The 12683-nt window shown below is 41.3% G+C and overlaps 1 protein-coding gene across 1 annotated transcript in view; it reads left to right on the top strand.

The window, feature by feature from the left end:
• Window positions 1–12683, top strand: part of kcnip4a (potassium voltage-gated channel interacting protein 4a) — a 320366-nt gene that overhangs the window by 246994 nt on the left and 60689 nt on the right. Inside the window, exon 2 of the mRNA XM_078218120.1 lies at window positions 3925–4049. Coding sequence (XP_078074246.1) covers window positions 3925–4049 — 125 coding nt within the window. The remainder of the gene's footprint in view (window positions 1–3924; window positions 4050–12683) is intronic.

The following is a 12683-nucleotide window of genomic DNA, read 5'->3' as shown; positions in this document are numbered from 1 at the left end:
TCGCTGCTGCTGCAGTCCCTCTGTGGCAAGTATAACTTTTCTTGGGTGAGGTGACCAAAACTGCATGCAAGACTCCAGGTGTGGTGTCACCAAGTACCTGCACAGCTGCAGTAAAACATTCTTGCTCCTGTACTCACATCCCCTTGCAATGAAGGCCAACATACCATTTGTCTTCCTAACTGCTAGCTGCACCTGCATGTTTGCTTTCAATGGCTGGTATACTAGGACACCTAGGTCCCTTTGTACATCAACATTTCCCAATCTATCACCATTTAAGTAATACTCTGCAATTCTGTATTTTCTACTGAAGTGGATAACTTCACACTTGCTCACGTTATACTGCATCTGCCATGTATTTGCCCACTCTCTAAATTGCCTTGGAGCCTCTTTACTTCCTCCTCACCACTCTCCAGTTCCATCTAGTTTTGTGTCATCAGCAAACTTGGAAATATTATATTTGATTCCCTCATCCAAATCATCGATATGCATTGCTAATAGCTGGGGCCAAGGACTGATCCTTGTCATTGCCTGCCGCTCTGAAAAATACTCATTTATTCCTACTCCGTCTTTCTTGTATGCGAACCAATTCTCAGTCCACTGTACTGTACAGAGGATAGCTATTCATGAAATTTGACAGCATATGTTACTAATGAGCTGTCCTGCAGTAACCTTCTGTCCCCAATCATCCAACTCACCAATGGCTGCACTAGGGCAGCTAGAGGTGGTAGCAAAGTCACCAGCTTCACTAATTGTCAAATCCCTTCAGTTTATCAAGCTATCCATTCATCACAGTCGTAATGCTATTGTTTGCAAGCCCCTTCAAGCCATGACCTTCTAAATCTTAGTTCAAGCCCAAGTGTGGCCAGGATTCTATTCTCAATATAGAATCGAGAAATAACAAATAATCAACCTAACCACTTGGCAACAAAAGGTCGTTCATGGTTCAATTCAAAATATTTTCATTAATTCCACTATTCTTTAAGCATTCTCCAGTGAGCTATTTATAGATTTGACCCCTTGCACGGCACTTAACAATTTGCACAGTGGGTTATTGAAGGCAGTAATGTCGCCCATTATTCATTTCTTTAGAATTCTTTGAAAAATGGTGTGTCCACCAAGATACAAGAATAGTAATGTGGAGAAAATTATTTTGCTTTGTATTTTAATTAAAATAATTCTGGGGGGTGGTGCGGGGCTTCACTCAGTACTTAGTGTCCCTCCTTGGCAGCTCTTGAGAAGGTGAGTGTGAGGGCATGGTGTTCCAGTTAGGTACTAAGTTCTTAATTTTAATCCAACAATGATGAAGGAATGGTATGTGATTTCACAGGGGCTTTGGAGGTGCAGGTGTTCCCATGTCTATATCAAGTCCTCACTGGTCAGCTGAAACATAGCTCGTCGCTAAAATGTTTCTAAATGAAAGATGGAATTTGTATTTGCATAGCACCTTTCATAACTTGTTGAAGATCCCAAAGTGCTTCCCAGCAAGTGAATTACTTTCTGAAATCTAGTCATTATTGTGATGTAGGCAAACATTGCAGCCCATTTGCGCACAGCAAGATTCTACAAACAGCAATGAGATAAATGACCAATTAAACTCTGAGTAATGTTAATTGAGGATAAATGTTGTCCACGATAAATTCACTGGAGCACCCGAATTGAACATTTTCCCAGTGTGACTTTTTCATTCCATTTCTCACACGAATGACCTCAAGAGGTTTAGGCAGATTAAATAGCCCATGGAGAAGCAGAAAAATTTGACTTGCTGAGGATTTTGAGAAGGTATTTTAAAAAATCTTCAGCATTAGAGGTCACACATGAATAAGGGATAAGCCATTCAGGACTGAGATGAGGAAGAGCTTCTTCAGTCAGAGAGTTGTGATCTTGTGGAATTCTCTACCACAGAAAGCTGTTGGGGCCAGCTCATTAGATATGCCCAAGAGGGAGCTGGATGTGGCCCTTGAGGCTAAAAGGATCAGGGGGATGGAGAGAAAGCGGGAATGGGATACTGAAAGTGCATTATCAGCCTTGATCATATTGAATGTTGGTCAGGCTTGAAGGGCCAAATGGCCTACTCCTGCACCTTGTTTCTATGTTTCTATTCAGAAATGCGAGGCTGGTGCAAATAAAAGTATACCAACAATAATGAAGAAATAATTGTCTTTTAACACACCATGCTTCTGATGAAGGGGATAGTTCCAGATTGAGTAGTCACTTTTTAAATTTACTTTCAGGATGTGGATGATGATGGTAAAACTATATCCGTTGCCCATTGGCAGAAGTATCATGAACTAGAGGACATCAATTTAAGGTGATTGGCTAAAGAATGATTGGCAACATGAGGAAAAACTTTATTACAAATGAGTGGTTGGGATTTGGAATGCACTATATAAGGCAGATATAATCAGTGCTTTCAAAAGAGAGCTGGAAAAGCACCCGAGGAGAAAATTTATAGAGTTACAGGGGAAGTTTGGGGTAGTGGGACTACCTTCTTGCATGGGCCAGATGACGACCTCCTGCGCTGTTACCTTTCCATGACTCTCTGATTCTGCTAGCTTCTGTGAATGAGCTTATGAACGCATGTTTAGATTTCCCAGTCATTTTGCGTTGGTTCCACCCTATCTGAGCTGAGGTTCAAATGTTGAAGGGAAATTTAGAGCTATAATGGAGAATGTCAGTTCATTTAGATGCAATTTTAAAATTGGGTGGGAAAGTACACTCAATGGTAAGGAAACTTGCCCAATTTTAAGAATTGAAAATGGGGTCTACTCGTTACTGTTGTGTGAACTGGAAAATTGCCAAGCAATCATTTTCCACGATTCTTCTCTATGCACTATCCCTGAGTGATTCATTATTCCCATACAGAAGCAGAAACATCAGCAACACAAAGGTTTTGAGAAAAGCTCTCAGCAGTCAAAAATGAGAGTGCTTCAAATAAAGATGTACCAATAATAATGAAGAGATAATTGTCTTTTAAACATTATGCTTTTGATGAAGTTCCAGACTTATCTTTTCAGCAGTCACTTTTTAATTTGATCTCAGGATTTGTGTGGTGATGCTAAAGCGACACTTAATGCCCATCTCCAGTTGCATTGGGGAGATAATGGTCGGTCTCTATGAAATTTGCTGCCATTGTGGTGATGGTACTCCACAATGATGTTAGAGTGGAAATTCCAGAATAATGAGCTAATGATAATTACAGAACACAGCATATGTTCAGTTCAGAATGGTTCATGCCTTGAAGGAGATTGGAGGTGATGGTGATTCCACATAATTGTTACTTTAGTCCTTCTCAGAGGTAGAGATTTCAGGGAGGGGGGAGTTGATCAGGCAAAGTGCTCTGTTCAGAAAGTTACCCATAATACATTTGGGACTGATTAGCTCAGTAGCTAGATTACTACTGCATAGATTGAGAATAACACCAACTGTGTGGGTTTGATTCACGTTCTTGCTGAGATAGATTTGGCACCCAACTCCTTGCTCTGCCCCAGAGACTGAAAGGCAATGGCAAACCAGCTCTGACAAAAATTATCAAGAAAATAACTCAAAATAAAGCATCAGCAGACAATAAACTGCCTTTGGGTAGAGCACACATAAATGAATAAATTACAAATACAAATAAAATTTGCTAGTACAGAACTTGAGTATTGCTGAAAAAAGCCAATTTGTCGAAGCTTTTTGGCTTGCAGTCATCAGGGCAATTGCAATATCAGTTGATATTCTTGTAATTGCCCTGAGGAGTGCAAGCCAAAAAGCTTTGACAAAATGCCTTTTTCCATCAATACTCAAATGATCAATAATCCATATATATTGATTTAGTGTAACTCAACACAAACAAGCTATATTTTGTAGCAAAGGTGATCCTGGCCATTTCAAAAGTGCAACCCTTCTGTCAAATAACAATTGTTTTATAATTTTCACTTACAGACAGTGTTGAAGATGAATTGGAAATGGCTACCGTCTGCCATCGCCCCGAGGGGCTGGAGCAGCTTGAGGCGCAAACTAAATTCACAAAGAAAGAGCTTCAAATCCTTTATAGGGGTTTTAAAAATGTAAGTATATAAAATAAATGGAATTTAGATTTTAGAATAATATTTAAATTCTCTGAAGGTTTTAGATTGTATGGGTTTGAATGTTGAATGATATGTCTACAAGTGAGGGGTTGACAGTGCGAAAGGAGAGAGAACAGGAAAGAAAAGCGAGCAAAAAGTTGAGTTGATTTTCAGGTATGCAGACACAGAGGTTTTGCTGCTCATTAAGGAAAATTAAGATCAGCAATTGCATTAAAACAGTGGGTGAGTTGAACGATTTGAGTTAAGTTGGTTTAATGTGTGTGTGTGGCCGCCACTAATTTTGTCTGTGTGAGTGGTACGGAAAAGGTTCCTCACCCCTGTCCTACAGTCCTGTCTTTCTATGATTGGGCAAAGTTTTGATAATCTCGTGGGTTAAAAAGCTTGCTATAATCCTCAATGCATGATCTTTTTGAATTCATTCAGAAACCCAGTTTAAATTTGAAGATGCCACTGCCTTTAACTTCAATGGTTATACATGGCCAATGCGGCAGGCATTTCTTTTCATTCCTTCCTGCATGTAAGCATTTGATTTAGGCAGTTAGTGCATGTAGAGTCTACAGACATTCTTAATCTGATAATTAACTTCAGCTCCTTACCCCTTTCTCCTAACTAAGACTGGGGTTTACTGATCAAAATGTTGAATATTCTAATTAATGCTCCCAAATTTGAAGTGACTTTTCTTCATGATGAACAGAATTGAGAATAACTGATGCCCCTTGAATGTTAATATGAAGCAAATATTTTAATTTTTAGAAGGTTATTTCTCTTTTGCACAATTTAAATCTTGGATTTGGTTCTGTTCTCAAAATTCTGATTCTTCAAAAGCCAACTTAAACACAAATATCAAATTTCTATGAACTGTTATCCTTCGCATGGCTACACATCTGCCAACCTAAAAAAAAGTAACAAAAGCTTATCACTCTAAAAATTCTCCTGAATATGGAGTTTATGACAAATAAGGAAAAGGAGTAATTCTAAAAGATCAATGTGGGTATGGCGAACATTGTTGGGTGGATGCCAGTGTTGTAGCTGTACTGGAGCAGCTTGGCTAGGGGCGCAGCAAGTTCTGGAGTACAAGTCTTCAGTACTGTTGCCAGAATATTGCCACGGCCCATTGCCTTTGCAGCTTTTGACCATTTCTTGATATCACGTGGAATGAATCGAATTAGCTGGAGACAGACATCTGTGATGCTGGGAACCTCTAGAGGAGACCGAGGTGGATCATTCACTTGGCACTTCTGGCTGAAGATTGTTGCAAATATGTCAGCTTTAACTTTTGCACTGATGTGCTGGGCTCCTCCATCATTGAAAATGAGGATATTAATGGAGCCTACTCCTCCAGCGAGTTGTTTAATTGTCCACCACCATTCACGGCTGGATGTGGCAAGACTGCAGACCTTAGATCTGATCCATTGGTTGTGGGATTGCTTAGCTCTGTCTATTATTTGCTGTCTATGATGTTTGGCATGCACATAAGTAATCCTGTGTTGTGCTTCGCTAGCTTGCCACCTCATTTTTAGGTATGCCTGGCATTGCTCCTGACATGTCCTCCTGCGCTCTACATTTAACCATGGTTGATTCCCTGGGTTGGTGGTAATGGTAGAATGGGGCATATGCTGGGCCATGAAGTTGCAGATTGTGGTTGTGTACAATTCTGCTGCTGCTGAGGGCCCACAGTCCCTAATAGATGCTCAGTTTTGAGTTGCCAGATCTGTTCGATGTCTACTCCATTTAACATAGTGGTAGTGCCACACAACTCGATAGAGGTATCCTCAGTCTGAAGATGGAACGTTGTCGCCACAAGGACTATGTGATAGTCACTGCTACTGATACTGTCATAGACAGATGCATCTGCGGCAGGCAGGTTGGTGAGGATGAGGTCAAGTATACCTTTCCCTCTTGTTGGTTTCCTCATCATCGGCCGCAGTCCAGTCTAGCAGACATGTCCTTTAAGAAACGATGTAGCGATGCTGGCGTTGGACTGGGGTAAGCACAGTAAGAGGTCTCACAACACCAGGTTAAAGTCCAACAGGTTTATTTGGTGGCAAAAGCCACTAGCTTTCGGAGCACTGCCCCTTCGTCAGGTGAATGGGAGTTCTGTTCACAAACAGGGCATTTAAAGACACAAACTCAATTTACAAAATAATGATTGGAATGCAAGTCTTTACAGGTAATCAAATCTTAAAGGTACAGACAATGTGAGTGGGGAGAGGGTTAAACACAGGTTAAAGAGATGTGTTTTGTCTCCAACCAGGACAGTTAGTGAGATTTAGCAAGCCCAGGCACGTCGTGGGGGTTACAGATAGTGTGACATGAACCCAAGATCCCGGTTGAAGCCGTCCTCGTGTGTGGAACTTGGCTATCAGTCTCTGCTCAGTGACTCTGCGTTGTCGTGTGTGGTGAAGGCCGCCTTGGAGAACGCTTACCCGAAGATCAGAGGCTGAATGCCCGTGACCGCTGAAGTGACCCCCCGAGTGGTGTTCATTCATCCATTGTCGTAGCGTCTGCATGGTCTCCCCAATGTACCATGCCTCGGGACATCCTTTCCTGCAGCGTATCAGGTAGACAACTTTGGCCGAGTTGCAAGTATATGTACCGTGTATCTGGTGGATGGTGTTCTCAGGTTAGATGATGGCATCCGTGTCGATGACGTGCCGGATCATCGACACGGATGCCTTCATCTCACGTGAGAACACTTCATCAGGTGAGTGGGAGTTCTGTTCACAAACATGGTTCATGTCACACTATCTGTAACCCCCACGACTTGCCTGGGCTTGCTAAATCTCACTAACTGTCCTGGCTGGAGACAATACACATCTCTTTAACCTGTGCTTAACCCTCTCTCCATTCACATTGTCTGTACCTTTAAGACTTGATTACCTGTAAAGACTCGCATTCCAACCATTATCTTGTAAATTGAGTTTGTGTCTTTATATGCCCTGTTTGCAAACAGAACTCCCACTCACCTGATGAAGGGGCAGCGCTCCGAAAGCTAGTGGCTTTTGCTACCAAATAAACCTGTTGGACTTTAACATGGTGTTGTGAGACTTCTTACTTTAAGAAACGGGCAGCTTGGTCTATGGTTTTACTACCAAGCCACTCTTGGTGATGGACATTGAAGTCCCCCACCCAGAATACATTCTGCACCTTCAGTGCTTCCTCCAAGTGATGTTCAACATGGAGGAGTACTGATTCATCAGTTGCTGGGGGGAGTGCTATGTGGAATCAGCAGAAGTTTTCCTTTGACTTGGTGCCAGGAGACTTCATGGAATCCAGAGTCGATGTTGAGGGTTCCCAGGGCAACTCCCACCTGACTGTATATCACTGTGCCACCACCACCTCTGCTGGGCCTGTCCTTCCGGTGACAGTGAACATACCCAGGAATGGTGACGGTGGTGTCTGAGGTATGATTCCATGATCATGAATATGTCAGGCTGTTGCTTGACTAGTCTGTGAGACAGCTCTCCCAATTATGGCACAAACCCTCAGATGTTAGTAAGGAGGACTTTGCAGGGTCGACATGGTTGGGTTTGCTATTGTCACTTCTGGTGCCTAGGTCGATGTCAGATGGTCCATCCGGTTTCATTCCTTTTTGTTCCATATGTAGCGGTTGTCTTGCTGTGTGTCTTGCTGGGCCATTTCAAAAGGCATTTAAGAGTCAATCACATTGCTGTGGGTCTGGAATCGCATGTAGGCTAGCCAGGTAGGCCAGACCATGTAAGGATGATGGATTCCTTTCAACAATGGTTTCATGGTTGTCATCATTTGATTCCAGACTTTTATTGAATTCCCCCCCCCACCCCATACACACACACATCTCCAATCTTTGGGGTATTGGTGACCCCCTCCTCTGCCAGGGGGCAATGCTAGGGCACTGCCCTGCTATATCTCTAACCTTGGGCGCTATGTGGTTATCACGTCCGGTCTCTATTTAATGATTCCCGCCAGCATTACATCATGTTGGTGGGTGGGAACATAAAACATTCCTGGAAGATACGGCGTTCAGCCAGTTATATTTAAATATATTTAAATTAATGGATGTCACCAGTGGGGGGGATGGTCAGTGCAAGAGTTTCTGGCCAGAACAGGATTTGTGCCTGCGTCAAACGGGGCCAGAAATTCACCCCCATAATTATCAAATTTTGTTCCTGATCCCGGCCCTAAATTTGCTTCCATGGGGCTGATAAGATTTTGCCCAAGGAGGGGAAAAGACAATTGGATTAAGAGGGAGAGAGCAAAAGAGACTGAAAGGAAAAGTAAGAAAAGACTTTAACGTTTGATATTTTTCATCCTTCAATAACAATTAATGACATATTTTAAATTGCTTGCATTCTGGATCAGAAAGATATCAGCATTTAAGCAGTACTTGTGCTTTTCCCAGTGTGGATTGGTGTGATGAGTTTAATGGACAATTAATGTGCAACTCCAGTAAATTTTTAAGAATACGGGGACGCTAAGGACGAGCGGCCATTTATTTGAAGCGAATGTTGGAGTGATGAAAATTGGTCCACATGATCTAGAAATTCACAGCAGGTCTGTTTCTCTTAACCCCTTGAAACTGTTGGATGTTTTGCACCTTAATTCATTAACATGTTATTATTCCAAAGGATTACAGCCCATTTACTTTTTATTTTTAGGTCGTTTCAGGTGTTTAAATGAGTTACTATAATCAAAACAAAACCTTACGACAGAGTTCAACTGAAGGGCTAACTATTAGCTTTGTCTTTCTTCTCTCAACTGTCAGTCAACTTTCTGTGCAATTCAGGCACTTTCTGATTTAAAACTTCAATGTACAAAGCTAGAAAAGCTGGTTGGTGATACTAAGGGAAGAAAAGAATGGGTGAAAAGGTTGTCTGTAACTTTAATATAGTAAATGCAATAATTGGCATCCACCAATTAGCTGACAAACAATGAGTTTATTTACAGAGTGCTACAAAAAATGTGTTCATTTTCAGCTCGAGGATCAATCTGGCTGCCACAGTGGCACAGTGGTTAACACTGCTGCCTCACAGCGCTAGGGACCCGGGTTCCATTCCCGGCTGGGGTCACTGTCTGTGTGGAATTTGCACATTTGCATGTCTGTGTGAGTTTCCTCCAGGTGCTCTGTTTTCCTTCCACAGTACAAAGATGTGTGGGTTAGGTGAATTGGCCATGCTAAATTGCCCCTTAGTGTCGGGGGGACTCGCTAGGGTAAATGTGTGGGGTTGTAGAGATAGGGCCTGGGTGGGATTGTGGTCCGTGCAGATGCGATGGACCGAATGGCCTCCATCTGCACTGTAGGATTCTCTGAAAAACGCGTGCTCTGCCCAGAGATCCCCACGCTCGTTCCCATTAAGCAATTGGGTCACATGGCCCTTCCAATGCAAAATGGCCAGATACTACAAACCTATCTAAAATAAACTAGTTAATGTCTCCATTAAAAAGCAGACTTGGGAATGTTATACAATCAGATTGTGCATTTATGCACTACTATTGCCAACAGTAAGTTCTAATTTGTATTGTTCCTTCATACTCCATCTAAAACAAAGTTTACTTTCCTACATAACTAACATATACAAATCATGATATGATTTACAAGAATGGGCTGAATTGTCTGCTCCAGGGTAAGCCTTGCTACCTCCAGTCTCGGCTTTGCAGTTTATTATACTGATGGAGACTATTAAAGTCACATCTCATGTTTAACCTTGGATGAGGGGTTTTGGTAAAATAAGTAAGGAGAGACTGTTTCCAGGGGCTGGATGGTCAGTGACCAGGGGTTGCAAATTTAAGAACCACAGGTGAGACAAGGAGAAATCTTTTTATACAGGCAGTTGCTTTGATCTGGAATGTATTACCTGAGAAAAGGGTGTAAGCTAATCCAACAATAACTTTCAAAAGGAAATTGGATAATTACTTGAAAGGACAAAGATACAGGCTCATGGGGAAAGGGCCTTTCATCAAGGATACAATAAGCAAAATGGCTTCTTCCATGCTGTATGATTCTATGTTGACCTCTATAATATGGATGATATAGGCTCACTTCCCTGATAATCCATTGGTGTCTCCACCTCAAGGACATAAACCAATCGGAAATTTGTTTCCAATGTCCGAACTTAACTGGGTGCTGTGCATTCAAGCCAATTGTCCAATAATCTGTGTCACATATCAGGGCAGTACTGCTTCCTGTTCCAGTCACCACACTTTAGGAAGGATATGGAGGTCCTTGCGAGGGTGCAGAGGAAATTTACCAGAATGGTGCCAGGGATGAAGGAGTTTAGCTACAAGATTAGGTTGGAGAAGCTTGGAACAAAAGGGATTGAGATGAGATGTGATAGATGTGGATAGAATTATGACAGGTTTAGATAAGGTTGGCAAAGAAAAGCTGTCCCCATTAGACAATGGTACAAGTACTAGACCCAGATTTCAAGTATTGAGCAAGAGATATCAGGGTATGTGAGGAGGAACCTTTTACACAGCAATTGATAATAAACTGGAACTCACTGTCCACAAGGGTGATAGAAGAGACAAAGAATAATTTCAAAAGGAAAGCTAAAATAAAAGCCAAATACTATGGTTGGAGAACTGAACTGAAAACAGAAATTGCTGGGAAAATTCAGCCAGCCTGGCAGCATCTGTAAAGAGAGAAATGGCACTAACATTTTGTGTCCAATAGGTCCAAAGGGTTTTGAGGAACATATTAGACTCAAAACATTAGCTTTGTTTCACTCCCCATAGATGCTGCCAGACTGGCTGTGATTTTGTTTATTGTATCTTTGATGTAAGATGCTTTCCGCTGCCCTTTCCCATGAGCCTGCACCTTTGTCCTTTCAAGTGTCTATCCAATTTCCTTTTGAAAGTCATTGTTGGATTAGCTTTCACCCCCTTCTCAAGCAATGCATTCCAGATCATAGCAATTGCCTGTATAAAAAGATTTCTCCTCATCTCACCTGAGGTTCTTTAGTCAATTCGCTGTTTTGATTTCAGAAGGAAGTTGGATAGGCATTTGAGGGAAATAAACTTGCAGAGTTACAAGGGCGGGAATGGGGCTATGGGACTGACTGGATTGCTCTACAGAGAGCCAGCATGCACTGAGTTGGCTGAATGGCTTCCTTCTGTGCCATACCTGTAACTGGGATTCTCTGAAAGCATCTTAAAATCTTCCTAGCTGTAACTTCACAGTAATAATGGACAAATGGGTGGGTGAAGGGTGGAGCAATGATCAATGCCTGATTGAGGAAATTCAATTGGCTCCAGCCCTCCACCTGATTGATCTAATTTGCTAATACAGATCACTGCCACTCCCACAGTAAAAAGCTGCTTTTCCTTGTAAAATACAAACAAACTGACTACCAAATTCAAACACTGGCTGTCAAGTTAGGAGTGTGTTTTATGTGGCTGTGACAATTTGTATTTAATATGAGCTTCTCACTTTTGATTTGCTATTTAGCAGACCAAAACAGGTAGAAGTGTAATGCTGCAAGTTTTTGGTTTGTCTGTAATGTAGTCTCCTGAAGTCATCCATGGAAGAGCTCAATCTCTTTGTCAAGCTCAAGATAGGAAAAAAGTAATCCTTAGAGAATCCGAACGAAGTGAAATTAAATGATCAATGATCATTTCACTCACTGTTGATGCATGTTGTGGGGTGAATTGAGATGACTGGTACTGTCTTTAACTACACAATACAAAACTCACGAAGCAGATATCTCTGTATAAAGACATAACATTTATTTAAAACAAAAAGAAAACAACAAGCAGCTGCTCTGAGATCACCAGAGGGGCGAAGTAGCTCAGAAATAGAGCAAAGAAACCTCTTCGATGAATCTAATGTGTACAATCAAAAACAGATCAATATAGATTTTCTTATCGATTATTCCTGCCTCATATTAGTTTAAAATCAATTACATTTAGTAAACATACATCAATAATAATTCCTGACATACATCTCAGCCAATTGCATTTTACCATCTAGCATAATGATATCTCATTTGTCCATTAAATCCGGACACTAATTTCCATCTTGGCTGAACTCACTTCCCTGTTGCTATGTAACACTAGACGCTCATCATAGAAATCAAAGTGAATATTTCCACCTGCTCATTGCCAAACTGGATAGACATGTGATCCTGCGTCCAGGTACATATCTATTCTATGTCTAGACAATGAATATCCCTGTTCATAAAGTTGCAAGAAACTCTGAGATGAATTCTGCTAATTACCGGGGTTCCCAGGTCTTTGGCTCTGAACTGTTCGCCTTAACCATCATGCCTTGCAGTAACTTGCTTTTGGCTGAAATGGCCAGGGATTCATTCAGTACTTAAATACATTTAAAATATCAGCATATATGTTTTAAAATCATAATTATTTATTTAATTCTCTTTTGCATCCACATGTGTAAACTATTTGTTTCATTAGCTTATTAAGTTTGTTTCAAGAATCGTTTAACTGTTTGCTGGTAGTGCTGTCAGTGCCTCATGTATTCTGCCTAAAACCTTATTAGCTGGTTAATAATTTCCCTCTTCAATGCATCATAAGATTTGACCTTTATGTTTCATCTCTAAGAACTTTAATTGTATTCAAATGTCATCATTTTTCTTCGTTCAGCCTTGTCTGTTTGGTTTCTGTTTAGAAATGCAT

This window comes from Mustelus asterias, chromosome 1 (genome assembly GCF_964213995.1).
Source record: "Mustelus asterias chromosome 1, sMusAst1.hap1.1, whole genome shotgun sequence".
In the NCBI taxonomy this organism is placed as follows: Eukaryota; Metazoa; Chordata; class Chondrichthyes; order Carcharhiniformes; family Triakidae; genus Mustelus; species Mustelus asterias.
Note: the sequence above shows the minus strand (reverse complement) of the source record. Positions and strands in the feature narration are given on the sequence as shown.